A 15687-nucleotide genomic window follows, 5' to 3' on the forward strand; every position below is an offset into this window, starting at 1 on the left:
TGCTGAAGTAGGACTTTTCCAGCTTGTAGTCTTCCGGGAGGAACAGAGGTGCCAAGTAGAAATTTCTAGGCATGAGAGCATAACTAGGTTAACTGCATTGCAACCACACTGTCAAATAAAAAAAGTAGCTGTGTAAAAAACCACTCTGTTTTTGGAGTTTCCTAGATCTCTTCATATGTGTTGAAACTTGTGCATAATGACGTATGTGTTCCCCATTTCTGGTTTCTTTCATTCTATTATAATAATGAAAAAATGTCATGAGTTGCCCAAGATCTGGGGTTTTTTTTTCTGTACTTTTAGGGGAATCTGCTCAGCTCGCAAGAGAGAATCCATAATACATAGTTAGAAAGGTCACCAGTTTACCTTCTTCTTTGAGTGTCCTTGGTTCCTGCAAGTACAGCTCCAGCTTTGGTGGAGTTTGGACTAACTCAGATATGGGACCTACAAGCTCCCTTGCTCGTTGGGTTTCTGAGCAAATCAGTATCTCTGGAGTCCCAAAGCCAGCCAGCCCCAGGCACAGTGATTTGGGATGTGGGAATCTGGCTTCTGGGTTCATGCACACTAGAACAAATCTTCTGTTTTTTCCTGTGTACTTCCTGAGCTTGTTGTAGACACAGCCGTCATGGGTACTTCTTATACATGCTTTTTGTTGCAAGGAGAGGTCATAGAATCATGGAACAGCTTGGGTTGGAAGGGAGCTTAAAGACCACCTAGTTCCAACCTACCTGCCATGGCCAGGGACACCTTCCACTGGACCAGGTTGTTTATAGTCCTATCCAACCTGGCCTTCCACAGCTTCTCTAGGCGATCTGTTCCAGTGCCTCACTACCCCTCTGAGAAAACAATTTGTTATTCCTAGCTCCTAATGTAAATCTCCCTTCTTCTAGTTTAAAACCATTCCCCTTGTTCTATCACTATCTGCCTGTGTAAAAATTACTTTCCCTTTATTTATAGACTCTCTTCAGGTACTGGAATGCCACACTGATGTTGTTCCTGGAGTCTTCCCCTCTCCAGGTGGAAAAATCCCAGCTCTCTTAGCCTGTCTTTGGAGGAGAGTTGTTTCAGCCCTCTGATCATCTTTGTGGCCCTTTTCTAGACCTGCTCAAACAGGTCTGTATACTTCCTGTGCTGAGGAACCCAGGGCTGGATTCAGAACTCCAGGTGGGGTCTCATAAGAGCAGAGTAGAGGGGCAGAACCACCTCCTTTATCTGCTGCCCACTTTGCTTTAGGTGCAGCCCAGGGTGTGGTTGGCATTCTGGACTGCAAGCACTGATGCTGTTGGCTCATGTCCAGGTTTTCATCCGCAAGAACCCTCAAGTCCTTCTTGGCAGGGCTGCTGTCGATGAATTCTTCTCGTATTCTGTACACATGTCTGGGACTGCCCTGACCCAGGTGCAGCACTTTGCACTTGGACTTGAACCATTTAGTTCTTATGGACCTCGTTCTCTAGTTTGTCCAGATGCTGGTTAGGAGACAGAATACAGAATCACTTTTTATTAGAAGGAAAAAACTACTGTTTTACTGTCATGCTCATGCCTCTGCCCTTTAATTGAGACTGTATTTGTCTCAGTATTTGTGTCTGTTGCAAGCTTTTCTGCCTTTTGCTTTGTTGTAAAAATGAGGAGAGGACGGAAAGTATAAGACACAACTCATTACTCAAGGAGTGGACGTTGTCTGGGTATCCAACAGAAGCTTTGATGATATTCATGTTTGGTTATACAAACGGTTGTATTTTCAGATAGACAGACAGGAATTAAACTTGCAGATCTGAAAGCATTTATTTGCTCTATATATTTGCAAAAAGGAAAAATCATTGGAACAAAAAAGCTGTGTCTGTTTTCAGGGACTGGCAGGATTCCTTTGAGGCTACCTCTGCTTGCACTTTTATGTACTGAATGTTGCTGTGGCATAGAGGAGAATTCTTTGCACATGTATATATAGCTGCAAATAATTCAAAATTGCACGCTCTTAAACTCCTATGTACATAGAAGGAAAAACACATTTCATGACAACTAGTATCCAGGCTAATCATTTGCATGCAAAGAAAATTCCAGAATTAAGTAGAATCAGTGACACGCAGGCTGGCACTGGTTTTGTCTGAGCAGTAGATGGGAGAGTTCATGTGTTCTGCCTGTGATTAATTTTTGAAGCATTCTGATGGAGGTGGGGAGATGATGAAGGGAAAAAAGCCAGTTTTACCACCCCCCCCTCGCCCCTTTCAAAAAAAAAGAAGGTTACGAAGCTGTAGTCGTGGGGAAATCGAGCTGATCCTGTGGGCTGTTTACCATTGCACTCCCTGGAACATTTCTTACAGCAGCGGGCGCTCTGCCAACCACTGATCCTGGAACTCCTCCCCATGGGGTTTACCCATTTTAGGGCTAACATAACATCCACAGGGCCAGCAATAACTTGCTTGCTGAAGTTTTGCACAATGGAGAAGATGCAATCTTGCACCCTTTTGACCTCTCCACGGTTGCACTGATGGTTTCAGTGCTGGGGATTCTTCATCACTGTCTCCACAGAGGGTTTGTGGGAAAGGCAGTCATGCCCTTTGCCTGGAGTGAAGTGGAAGCCACATACATGTGCTTAATTTAGACAATACTGCTATAAGGACATGTATTTTTTGGATTGGTCAATGTTTTTGTTGCAAAATACCCAAGCAGTGTGCATGGCTTGAGCAATTTCAATCCCCTTGTTAACTTTGCTTACCACATTTTGGGAGGATGGACCAACAAATTAAGGAAACACACACTTGTGAAGAATAGAGAAAAAGTCAAGAATTCTTGTCTTTTCCCAAATTCTGCCACAATGAGGACAAAATGCCTATTTTGCCTATGGGCATTTATTGTCATGGTCATAATTAAAAGACTAGCTGGCAGAAAGGTGTCTAGAAAGGTTTCTGTAAAACTGTCATCCTGTAATATAATGAGTGTATGGGTTCTTTCAGTGCTCTGTTCTACATACTCATTCTTCTGAGAGTTTGGGAGGTGGGGCAGCTTCTTTCCAAGATAAGCTCCCAATTGCTTATCTTTGCACACATAATGCACAGGTCCGTTGAAAAATGCTCCAGTGGAAACACTCCCATTGGCAGTACTTTGACTTCGTGGATAAGATCATGTAGAGACTAGCCAGTTGTTACCAGATGCTGAGGCGCTTGAGGCTGAAACCTCATATGTTTACAGGTTGCTGTTCTCGCTTGGAATTATTTCTGTAATGAAGGTTGAAATTTGGAATTGAAGTGAGGGAATGATGAATGCAAGCCTCTGACTGCATTTGATGGACACCTCTGGTTTATTACATGTCTTATACTAACATCTGGATTTCTAAGTAGTTGCATCGAGCCCCTGAGAAACTAACTCTGTTCCCTGTGCTCAGCCCAGTACAGGCAGAAATCTTCTTGTGAATGCTTGGAGCTTGAAACACAGAGACAGAAGGGAGATGTGGAAAATAGGGTGGGAGGGGGCAGGGCAGCAGTGAGACAATACTGTGTTGTGTGATAGACAGTGTCATCAGTCAAAAGCTTTTTAACTCAAGTTTAAGAAAATGTTATATTTGTCTTACACTGCTAATCAAGTGCAGAGCAAAATAGATCACATCTGTTACAAGTGTTTATTTATAGAAGTGGGAATATACAGTTGTTTTAAAAATACATGGCTGTTAGTCAAGAGTGTAAGACTAATAGGTAGTTGAAGGTATCTTTGCTGTTCCAGCATAGTTTGCAGCTTCTGTTCAGTAGCATGTACATGATGGCTATCAGAGGTTAGAGGTGCCCCAAACTGAAAGCCTGGGCACGTGTCCTCCTCCACACTGGAGCAGTAGGCAATATGGAAGGAATTGCCTGCAGCAGAATTCCTCCCAGGATCTCTCTCCCAGCATGCTGGGCTCTTACCTTTTTCCATGCATGGGCTGGGAAAGAGGGAGATGAAACGTGAACATTGAGAGTACAAACAGAGAGATGCTCTGTCAGGGGATTGTTACTGGAGTTTACTTCTCTTTTTTACCTCTGCAGATCTGGCCAGAGCTAGAACTTGTCCTTTCCTCGTCTCCAGTTGTCTTTGGAAGGGCTCATTGAGGAGCTGGCAGAAAAATGGTTTAGGGATACACTCCGACTAGTTTAATTACTAGTCGTGAAAAGCAGTAGTAGTAGTCACTTCAGTAAATGCTTTTAGTTTCAAAACAGCCTCATGTCCAGGTCCAAACTTCTGCTGTTGTTTCTTGCCAAATTTCAGCACAGTCAGTAGCTATTCATGTTGTTTTCTTAATGGCAAAGGCTTATGTTAGAGATAGTGACTTCCCCAAGGTCTAATCCTCAGGTTTGACTCCCAGTCTTTGATTCACTGCCTGTCCTTGGAGCTAAGACTTGAAAGTTACCACTGGGTAAGGTTTCTAAGTCATTGAGATGTATGTGGATCAAGGGCAGTTTTCAATGTTTTGTTTTATTTTGGTTACCTCGAATAACATAGTTATTCTGTAATAATGAGCTGTGTATATGACTGTAAGATTAGATAGGGGCAGATTAAAATATTATATGTATTAGTATTGCTCACTGAGCAGTCACACAAAAATTGTTATCAAAGGAAAGTCAACTTATTCTGCAATTTCTGTTGATGTAAATCTAAAATAGTTAAAAGTGCTTTTCAATGCTTGCAGTGAAAAAAGTCTGCAGGACCATATTCTTGCAAGTTTGTGCTTTCTGTGGCTCGACAAAATGAAATGACAGATGTTAAAGGTATTACCTTATTGCAAGCACTGAAAAAAAATTCTCAGATCACCCCTTCTGAAAATAAACACATGTTAATTTTGTTTTTCAGTAGATGGCTTTCAGTGCATATTGCAGAATTCAGTGGAGGATCACAGTGGAGATTTCATTGTTTCTGTCAGCTGAGTTGTTCCTTCGCTTCTGGCAAACTTGGCATGCTTCTCTTGATGCCACAAAGTTTCTTGCTGGCCCTTTGGAGGCCTGGCTTTGTGTCATGTCTCTATTTGCTTTGACCTGCTTGCCTTGCAGTCAGGACGCTGCTTGCTCCAGACCCAGCTTTGGCAGTCTCCAGCCGGGGGACCCCAAGAGCCCAATTAGTTTCTTGTTAGAAGAGGAGTGCAAACTATGAACCATCACATGAAGCTGGTTCCTCTGTTTTCCCCTGCTTTTCCATTGTTTTCCACTGCTTTCACTTTAACAATGTGTGTTTACAAATATCTCCTAAAAATCCTTGATGTTAGAACAGGCCAGTGTTGCACATGTCTTCTGAACACACCCTATCTAAACTGTAAACATTCCAGCTCAGGGATTTAGCATATCCCAAGGTTTTGTTATCCGATTAACAAAAATAAACATTTTTTCTGTGTCAAGGGCAAATTGTTACATCTGACTTCCTATTCCTGTTTCAGCAGAGACAGCTAGCCAAGTTATCAACCCATTTGACCTCCCAAAAGCTCAATTCCTTTTACTTAGTAAATGCCACAGTTACCAAAAGCCTCCACGTGGTCAGAGAGGAAGATCTATCATTTGTCATTTTGAAGAACGTGCTTTTATTTAATAGTGGTATATTACCTCTTGTCAACTGGATGTTAAAACTGAAGTGCACCAAACTAGTTTGGGTGGAAATTCCTTGTAGTTTAGCATTAGCATACATTGCACAGTGTCATTAAGAACAGAGGATGTTATTTAGAAAAGCTTTAGATTTTAATCTTAGACCTGGTAACCAGTACTTGGAGTTCCACTTGGTATAATTTTGTTGTTTGAATATGTTTTGGAAATGTTTGATGCCAAAACATTCTAGTTCTCTTGTCTGACTGCACTTCGTTTCACTGCATTTTGTGCTGATCAGCTTTGCTGAACTCAGTGACGAGGATGAACATAAAACCTTAGGAGAATCCTGCTGTTGACCTCCTGCAGGACCAGACGTGTCACCCTAAGCCTGTGCCTGCGGCCAGCACCATCCCACTGCTCGGGCACAGTAAGCTTGATACATCTGGATCCCCCCAAGATTGAAGCCCACAGGCCTGCCCAGGACTCACATCCAATAGATCTGGTGGAGGAAACTGTGTCTCTCCAGCCTGCCAGTGTTGATAGAGCTGTGTCCTGAACTTTGATGTGTCCTAGTTTCAAGCACAGAACTGAGTGAAAGTGGTGGCTTCTGTGATATGGTCTGACCTCATCCCATGCAGAATGGCTTGCTCCCATCCTCATGGATTCAATGAGTATTGCGTGGCTCCTGTCAGTATTGAAAAGAGTCAAATACCATGTTTTGATTATGCATTTCAGTTTAGTAACAGGCTGAGTTATTTCTCTTTTAGTTTACATGTTTTTATCTTTAAGTGATCCAAAAGTGCCTTTCCTAGCTCCCTTCAGCTGGGAGTAGCAGCATTAATTTCACCATTAGCTCCTAGATTCCCTGTTCTTGGACTCCCCTGCTATATAAGAGTGGAAGGGGGGAAAAAACCCACTTTTTTTTCCTCTTGCTTGTTCTCAAAAAGTATTGCAAGGAAATACAAAAAGGGTTCCCACAACTGCAGAGTCACATCTGTTTCAGAAAAAAAAAAAAAAGATTTGCTATATTCAGTTAATATCCATGGTCTTCTTGCAAAAAACCCCACCTCCTTGAGGCCATATTGACTTTGGGTCACAAGAAATTACTGTGAAGAGCTGGTGTTCTCAATTCTCAAAGTTACTCATACCTCACAGTATTACAGTACAGTAGAGAAGTTACCTGACAAGTGAACTCTCAAAGACTTGTGGAGACTGATACATGTGTGAACTAGTGGTGTTTTGGTTTATTAGAATGTTTTGGAATGATTGGGTGCATGTGATATTTGGGAAGTTGTTCAACGTGTATCTTAAGCATCCTAAAGTACTGGTATAAAAGTTCCTGGCAGAAATCTAGATGATATTCTGAATTACTATGGTCAGTTCCTTGACATTTTTTTTGTGCAAGAAGCTTTTCACTCACTGCATTCCTTTAAAAGTATTTGATATATTTATTTTTTGGTTGCTAGCATGATATGAAAATACTCCATATAGCTACTGCTTCTTGAACAGCAGCTCAAAGTTTTGGGTTTTTTTCCCAGGCATTCCAATGAAAACAAGTGAGAGAAATTGCCTTCGGTGTGTTCTCATGTACCAGACAGCACATTTATTTAGGCTGCTTGTTCTTTAAACAAGTCTTCTGACAATAAAAATTTTACAGTGCAGAAAGCTGTCATGAAATATTATACACCTGACTTTTCTTAAGCCTTGCTCAAAGAGAACAGATATTGAAATGCTTTTATTCGCTCTAATGCTTCAGCTTGGTAGCATATTATGGTAATCCAGAAATGGGTTCTCCATGTAATCAAGTGCTTGCTGTTTTAAGGCTTAGATGTAATACAGTAATTCAGAATATATTAAAAAATGTATTTAAAATGAGACCTTCTATTTGTGGATCTGGTTGCTTTTTTTGAGACCATGATTTCAGAAAAATCTAAGTACTTGTTTAACTTAATAATCTCATTGCAATAAAGCAGAACATTCAGGCTTTGATACACAGGAGCACTTAAACATATGATTAAAATTTGTTCTTGAAGATGAAGGCTTTTTAAAATTGAAGCTTTAATCATATGTTTTGCAGCCTAACTGAATCCCTGCCTGATAAGTGATGCTGTATGGACTGGATAGGTAGCTCTTTGTAGGCAGTGCATATCATAAGGAGAAATGAATGCACCGTGGGTTAGTGATCTGTCTGTGAGACCACAGAAGCTCTAGTGCACTTGGTTCGGTCTAATCCTCTGAGCAGAGCTGCTGAGTTTAAAAAAGCTGTCTTAGAAATGAATTTTGAACAACATTATCTTGAGAGAGTTGGAACAGCTAAGGACTTGCAGCCAAAACTGGTAATGATGGCATTTTGCTGAAACTGATAGAAGTGTGGATTTCTGACAGCTGTCTTCACGTGTCCTAATTTCATAGCTCAGTTTATATCTTGTAATTTGACCCCATTATCTTAGTACCACTTTGTTATATTTTTAAAATCTTTCTGTAATTGCTCTTTTTCCCCAAGGGCCTGATTTTTAGCATTGGTTTTGAACACTTGTATTTTTCAAGTAGTTTTCTTTTTCTACAGCAGAATCATGAGTGGACGATGTCAGACCAGGTTTTTTGTATAGCACTGAAGTAATTTCATAATGGGTGAAGTATTTGAAAAATCTTTAGGGTGTGAGAAAGAATTACTTGCAGTGCTTGCAAATGTTTCTCCAAGAAAGTTTAGGAAATACCTGGTACACTAAATAAGAGTGTAGCACATGTGCTGTGAGTTTGTTTTAATACTAAATGTCTTTTTTTTTTTTTTTTTTGTAAAAGGGAGAAGTGCTGTGCTTGGTGTTAGACCCACATGTATCCTTATACTTCTTTTCAATCTCACCATGTGTATGCAAGTTCACATGCCTGGGTGCTGGTTTATGGCAAGCTTAGGGTGTACTGGGGCAGAGGGCCCTCTCAGGTCTCACCCTGCCCACAGGATGGACATGCCATCACATGGGGAAAAACACATTAAGGACCCTTTTTGTTCCATTAATGTTTCCTGGAGTAATGTGTCTTGTATTTGTGCATTTATTGGCTTCCTTTAAACTCTAATTGTAGATAAAAGCATAGAGCCTGACTAACTTCAGCAGAATTGTTTCACACAACTTGAAGTAGCTTCTGCAAGAGGTGTGTTGTTGCAGTTGGATGCAGCATGTGAAAAATGAAAGGATAACTTGTGGAGCTGAACACGCTCCATTCATTCTCCTCCAGCTTCAGCACAGGAGGCTTTAATGATTGTGTGTGATGTTTCTAAGTGGTGAAAGTCACATCCAGACACACCTTTTTTAGCTAAATACAGTGAGTCGGTTGCAGGCACACTGACAATGTCCTTCTGATGTTGCAGCTCAGGAGACTGCCTGGCTTGTTTGCTCTATCCCATATACAGAGTAACTTCTGTTCTTTGGTAGTAGTCATGGTTTGAGGCAGCTGGGCAGACTCAAGTGAACCTTTGTGTGACTGTAACAAGGGTGTTACCTTAAAATTTGTGCTTACAGGGAAAGTTTCAGCCCTAGGTTGCATCGATTTTTTACACCTCTGTTGAGCTGCGGTGGCTTGACCTTGTCTGTGTGCCACACACCCACGCAGGTGCTCTCTCACTCCCATCACAGGGAGTTAGTAGTTTCCACTTCAGGACGCTAATGCCAGGATTTGCAATGGGTACCTGCCTAGAAGCAGGCATTGCAGATACTTGCTGTTAGGAAGTCATTTTCAAGGCTAGACATCAGACAGTGTGGTGTCAGGAGGCCCTGAAGGCAGACAAGTTCTGCATTCCTTCCTGCAGTGCTTGTGTTCTGTTTTTCATATTTCACTCAAAATCTCCATGCTTTCATGTTAGTGTTTCTTCTTGTACTTACCCTTTCTGCCTTGAGCACACACTAATGTTTTCTTGCTTACGGGTGGTGTTGAGATGTTTCAGTGCTACAGGAAAGCACAAAGCTTTGTCACCTCCCAGAGACAAAGCGAAAGTGTCGCCAGGCAGATGAGTGAAATGGAACCGGTGACGGGTCTGAGTGCTTGGCGAGCTGTGGTCCTGGTGACTGTGCAGTTTACACCCCATGGGGCTGACCCTCCATAGCTCACTCACATTGGTTCAGACCTTCTGGTCCTGCCTTATCCTTTGGCATCAGCACCATCAGGGTCAGAGCCAGGGAAGTATGAGTCTCCTTATGAGATGAGCAGCGTACAATTTGAGGAAAGATGTCCAATTTCCTGGAAATCCTGTGCAACGTGAAAGGAGTACGATATGCGTGTGTGTGCATGTACGTGACTGGTAGAAGTAGGCAAAAAAAGTGGGTCTTTAGAGTTCCTGAGTGTTTACGCGTACCGGGGCCAGTCTGACTCTTCCTTGCCATGATTCATGCTGGTGCAGGATTCAGACTAATACATTTCTCTGGATTAGAATGCCCTTGAGATGTATTCATCTGTATTCCACAACATCTCATGGAGCCTGTTCAGTGGAAGTTTTTTTGCAGAGTTAAGGTGCTGCACTACAGTTTTGGTGACACATTTCATGCTTTGTTTGGGATGCTTTCCTAAACAGGTTATTTGTGTTTATGATCATGAAAGGGGAGATTTTAATGCTTAATAATGTATTTTATTTGTATGAGGGTCCATTGTTTTTCAGAAACCTTCCATTTACTTTAATTTCTGATCACTTTTCTACATATAACCAAATTTGGAATGGTCTTTTCCTCTTTGTTACTAACTCATTCTTCAGTGACTCCCTCTTCCCCTGCACGACACATACATCCAAGATGCTTTATTTTCAGGCTAACCTATTGGCAACTCACTTGTAATTACAATAGGAATTTTAATCCTCTGTAAAGAGGACTGATGAATGTGTAATTAACTAATGACAGTCTGTGGGATAAGCGTAGCAAAGTGAAAGCCATAAAAATTCAGAGCAGCTGAGGTAGAACTTCATGGCTTCCCTGCAGCACCTGGAAAAGTGAGTTCTGCCAGGCTGGTAAAGTTGAGGAGATAGTTGGAAAGCTTGTGAGAGGACAATGCATTTTGAAGCGTTGGGGAAGAACAGGAGGAGTAGAGGCTGAGAACTGGAGGAAGATGTGTCTTTCCCCATTGATTCTGTCATCTGATCTGATGATGATGAGAATGAACCTCCCCTGCAGACCTGATTTCAGAGCCCAGCTGCAGTTGGATGGGGCTACCCTTCTCCATAGCCCTGAGCTCTTCCCCTGGCATGTGTCCCCTGGCAGGAGTAACAGAAGTCCCAGTTCTGATGGGCAGATGGAAGGACCAGTGGGTTGGGTTGCTCTGGGAGAAGGAGCTGGCCAAGCAGGCCGTGTGTCTGCTCTCCCTTTGACAGGCAGGTGTTCAGTGCTAACAGGATGGCTTTGCCTGTGCCAGCCTGACCTGGAGAGCTGCTTGTGGACAAGCTGGCCTCTCAGGGAGCGTGGAAGGAGTGCTCTTCCTGGTACCCACAGTGTTTCCTTTAAGGGCTGAGCAGGCAAGACATGGAGCTGCCTCCATGTCCTCTGATCCTGTTTGCTTCGTTTGATGAACTCCGATGGATTTAATGAGGCTGCGGTGAGGTGAGCCAGCCTGGGCTGTCTGGGGGTAGATCCTCTGATCTGCCAGGCTAGCTTGGTGTTGTTTGCTGGAGATTTCCACAGGGTGCTCTGCCTGTTTTAGGGAGTACCTCAGCTGTGCTCTGGCATACTGGTGTGAGGGAATGGCAAATGTGTGGTGGGACAGGGAGCAAAACTGAATTTAACCTACAGTCTTCGGGGACAAGGGTTATCATCAGTGACAATGAGATATCATAGTGAGTCCCTACAGCCAGCACACTGTGGCATTAGGTTGCTACTAGTGAAGAGCAGTGTATCAGGAGTCTGCTCGTCACTGTCACACTGAGTGCTGCATTTAGACCATCTAAAATTATCCCCTAGCCCTAAACCTCAATCATACACCTGAATCTTCCTATGGCTGCTTAGTGCGGCCTGCGTGCAGGGTCACAACCCTTTTAGTTATAAGAAGAACACTGACTTTTGAAATAGCTGTATCCATTTTATATCTGTTCCCACATCCCGAAATATTCCTACGTGTTCTTTTGTGCATCCCTCCTTTTAACATTGCTGCCTTTTATTGTATAAATGAAGACATTTCAGATTAGTGCAGAGTCAGAGTGAGTAGCTCACCTGTACAGACACAGCTGCTGTTGAAAAGCCACCTGAGTAAATGTGTTACAACTCCCCTAAATACTGAGATAACGTCTAGCGTGTAGGTTTAAATAACAGGTAGTTCTTGATCTGCTATAGCATTTCCAGTGACTCAGTGTTCCCCCCCACCCTGCTGCAGTAATTATAGAAAATTATTGCAGTTCCTGACTCAGAGAGAGGCTTCCTTCTGAGGCTTCTGGCCATGCTGGAGCTCCAGCTCTGCAGCTGTATGGAGCAAATTGTGAAGGGCATCATAGTAGCAGGTCCCAGGACTGCAACAAGAATATGTGGGAATAGCATATGTTTTAAACTAGTGATAGCAAGCCATAAAAAGATAGTTTGCTTTGGATTTGTGGTCAGGAATTTGGTTGCCAGAATCTTGGCCATGACTCTCGTATCTCTTAAAACCATGTGCTTACAAGAGAGACATTCCAAGGTACAAATCTGATGGCTTCTCTGACAAGCAAGGCTAGGAAACTGCAAAGTATAAAAATTAAAAAAAGGGTAAGTGTGCTCCCAGATTTGTTGTGATTTTGTGGCTTTTGAAGAGAAAATGTCTTCCTGCAGATTGTGGGAGCATAGGGCATGAAGCTTAGGGGACAAGCCTGAGGATGGGCTCAGCTGGGAGTCAGGTTATGAGGTGGGAGCTGCAGGGAAAGGTTCCACAAACTCCAAGAGCCCCATCATTCTCCCCCTAGGGAGGAATTCAGCAGGTACTGCAAGTCAGCATGTCACATATGCATTGACTGTCTGCAGCTGCCTTGGCCACTCTGGGAGCCACAGAATGGCAGCAGGGTCATGCTGCCAAATGTGACCTGACAGCCCTGCCCAGAGGGTGCTCAAGACTGCAGGGGAGGCTAGCAGAAGTGGACCAAAGGGCTCAAGGCTCTGGTTTGCCTCATGAGATGTTAGATCTGACAGGCACCTGAATTGGTCTTGATTAGTTTCATGTTCATGCAGCCTTCATTTGTGATGCATGCTCTTCAGATTTACTAGAGCTGCACTCTTGGTGCTGCTGCAAGCAGCTGTGCACAGCTGGTTGTCAGGCTTCTGCTTGTAAAATATTCGTGAAGGTCTTGCCATCAGCAAAGTGTATTCAGAAGGAGGTCTGTGGAAGTTGGGCCAAGTTTCTTAGAGGTGGGGATAGATTTTCCTGTGCCTTAAATACTGTAATGAACTCCACTGTCTGTGCTGAGGTGAGTAAAATCTGCAAAATGGATTTCCACTGTTTCAGCTTAAGCACAAGGATTTTCTCTTTAATTCCTTTTCAGTGTCTTTACTGTGTAAGAAGGAGGGTCTTGAGATTTTTTATGATTATGGTGCAGTGTTTTCAAATGCTTAGGCCAGAAAGCATTACATGCAAGCATGATATTTCCATTTGCTGCTCATCAAAGAATAGAAGTTTCATCCCCAAGCACTGCTGTGTGTAGTGAAAACATGGCTCTGCTGAGCATCTCCCTGTCAAAGTGCTAGTGCACTTAGTTCTTGGTTCACAAATATCAGGTAGATGCCTCAGGGGCCTATGAAATAAATAGAAGAGCTGGATGCCAGGAAGTGGGATGCACAAAAGCTACTTTCTGGCATCATTAAGGCAATGCAAGGAAGAGGACTGCACATGAAATGCTCTTACTAATTTAGTTTTAAGCTCCAGCCCTGCATGAAGTAACACATGCAATCTGAAGCCCTTTGGGTTTAGATGCCTTCACTACCCCTCTTGCAATAGAGTGCCAGCTCACTATCTTAGTGACAACTCATGGAGAAGGTGGAGTTCATGGTACCCACCACCTACATTACAGACTAAATGTTTGAAGTGCTTGCCTAGAATCTGTTCTTGTCTTGCACTGCCTAGGGGAGTTCCCAAGCCTCCAACTGGAATAGAAAGTGGGAGTGGAGACACTCACTGGAGCTGTGTGGGTGCAGTGAAGACTGAAAGATCCCATTTGGGTGGGAGGAGTATGAATCTGAAACCTATTCGAAAAGGCAGAGTGATATATATATATATATAATGCCCCATCTGTGTGAGTTTTGTTTTGTGTTTGTTTGGTTTTGTCCTTTATTTTTTGTCCTTTATTTTTATTGTCAAGCAGCCTGGCTGAGGTGCTTTGTGCCAGCAAGGTGAATGTTTTCAGAGAACCCAGCCAGTTCAGGTCTTTTGAAGAGGTGTGCTCTCTTTGTAAATTTTGAATGGCCTGAAGTTGAGACCGGCCCCAAGGTGTTGAGCAGTACATTTGGGTGCACAGGTACTTTTATGGATCTGAGATGTAAATTCTCAGAGCAGTGGAAGTGACTGCATGGCTTGAGCAATGTTTCAGCTGCCGATTTATATTTTCAGGCTGAGTGGACCATTAATGACTGAATGGGCTCTGCTGGGAAGGCTTGTCCTCACACCATGACAGCAGACGAGTCAGAAGTTGGAGAGTTAGCTCTGGAGCCTCTCCTCACTTGCAAGCTGTGTCTCTGTGAATATTCCCTGGATAAGATGACCACTCTACAGGAATGCAGCTGCATCTTTTGTACAGCGGTAAGATCTGTCAGTGCCTTTACATTACAGAAGCAGCGTAATGGAAGATGGACAGAACTGTGAGATGGGATTGCTTGTCTTGTACAAGAAGCATGTGTTACCTATGTTGACACAGGATGCTTTTCTAAAGAGCATTTGGTGTTAGCCTGTCTTGCCTTATTTAAAAGATTTCTCTTGTCATTTTGCTTTTGATAATTTGTAACTCTAACATACGTTCCCATAGCAAGTAATAGTAACACCCAGTAATAAAGGGGGAAAAGATGCAGTGTAGGAGTGTTGGAGAACATACACAGTCTGCATGCAATCTCAGTATTTACTTTTTTCTGAAGCAAAATTTTGAAACATCATAGGATAGCTGTGAGCTTTTGTTTCCCTGCTATCCTTTTCTGAGTTCTCAGAGACCTTTAAAGTCTTTTATATAACTTCTAAGGGCAATCAGAAAACCTAAACAAAAATGAACCTTGGCCTGTTGAACTTTTGCCTCTGTGCTGCAGAGATGTTGCCCAGGTCATGCATTGCTTATAGTTGTCAGTAAAGACTTTCTGGCCTGCAAATTCAGATCAAATAAAGCTGGTGGAAATGATGGAGGCAGAGTTTGAATGAGCCGATAAAAGCCCTGCAGATAGTAATACTCTTCTGGTGTCTTTGTCAGCATGGGAAAAATGGACCTAGTTTCTCTGGTGGTAGTGCCTTTGATGTACCTGACTAATGGATTTTGGAAACAGGTCAGAATTCACTGGAGGATGTTGGTGTGGTGTTTTGTTGTTGCTTGTTTTTCATTTGTTTGCTCGTTTTGTTTTGGGGTTTTTACGGGCGGGGGGGGTGTGGTTTGTTGTTTTTTTTACTCTAGAATAAATGTACTTAGTTTTATTTTTTAAAAACAAATTCTGGATAAGCATCAAGCAAGTATGTTTAAGTTTTACCCTTGATTCTTTGAATTCGTGGAAGAAATTTGGTATTTGTGAAGCCAGCTAGGGTGAGAATATTTTCACTTATGCTGAATTCAGGGTAGCTTAAACAGGATGAGGATCTAGCTGTTGAGTTTCAAGAAACTAGGATAAGATTGATTAATATGCATTTCAACCTGAACTTCATGAAGTTTGTTTTCCATACTGACTTGCACAAAACATTTCTGTATTTTAGTTTGTAACAAGTTTTAAGAGCACATACCTAAAAGGTAGGTGTAAAGATACTGCTATAAATACAAAAAAATAAAATTGGAAAAGTTGATACTTTCACCGTGGTCCCATGCCACTCCTATCCAAGAGCTCAGTGTCTCTGATTTAGTAGCATTAATAGTACATTAACCTCAGTGTCAGCTGGGCAGAGTAACCCTTAGAGAAGGGTGGGCTGCTGAGGACTGTGCCAGGACTCTACACTCCTCCAGAACACTGGCCAAAGGGGTCACTGATGGCTGGGGATGTTGCTGTCC

General features: G+C 42.6%; 1 protein-coding gene across 3 annotated transcripts in view; it reads left to right on the forward strand.

Moving 5' to 3' along the window:
* RNF144B (ring finger protein 144B) overlaps positions 1–15687 on the forward strand; it is a 95950-nt gene that overhangs the window by 45775 nt on the left and 34488 nt on the right. For 2 of the 3 annotated variants that reach the window (XM_017730694.1, XM_008630907.2), the window contains exon 2: positions 14067–14255. The exons of the other annotated variant lie outside the window; for it this stretch is intronic. In XM_017730694.1, the coding sequence (XP_017586183.1) occupies positions 14091–14255 (165 nt within the window). In that variant the 5' untranslated portion in view covers positions 14067–14090. The remainder of the gene's footprint in view (positions 1–14066; positions 14256–15687) is intronic. 3 annotated transcript variants of the gene reach the window in all.

Source organism: Corvus brachyrhynchos, unplaced genomic scaffold (assembly GCF_000691975.1).
Source record: "Corvus brachyrhynchos isolate BGI_N302 unplaced genomic scaffold, ASM69197v1 scaffold43, whole genome shotgun sequence".
NCBI classification, from domain to species: domain Eukaryota; kingdom Metazoa; phylum Chordata; class Aves; order Passeriformes; family Corvidae; genus Corvus; species Corvus brachyrhynchos.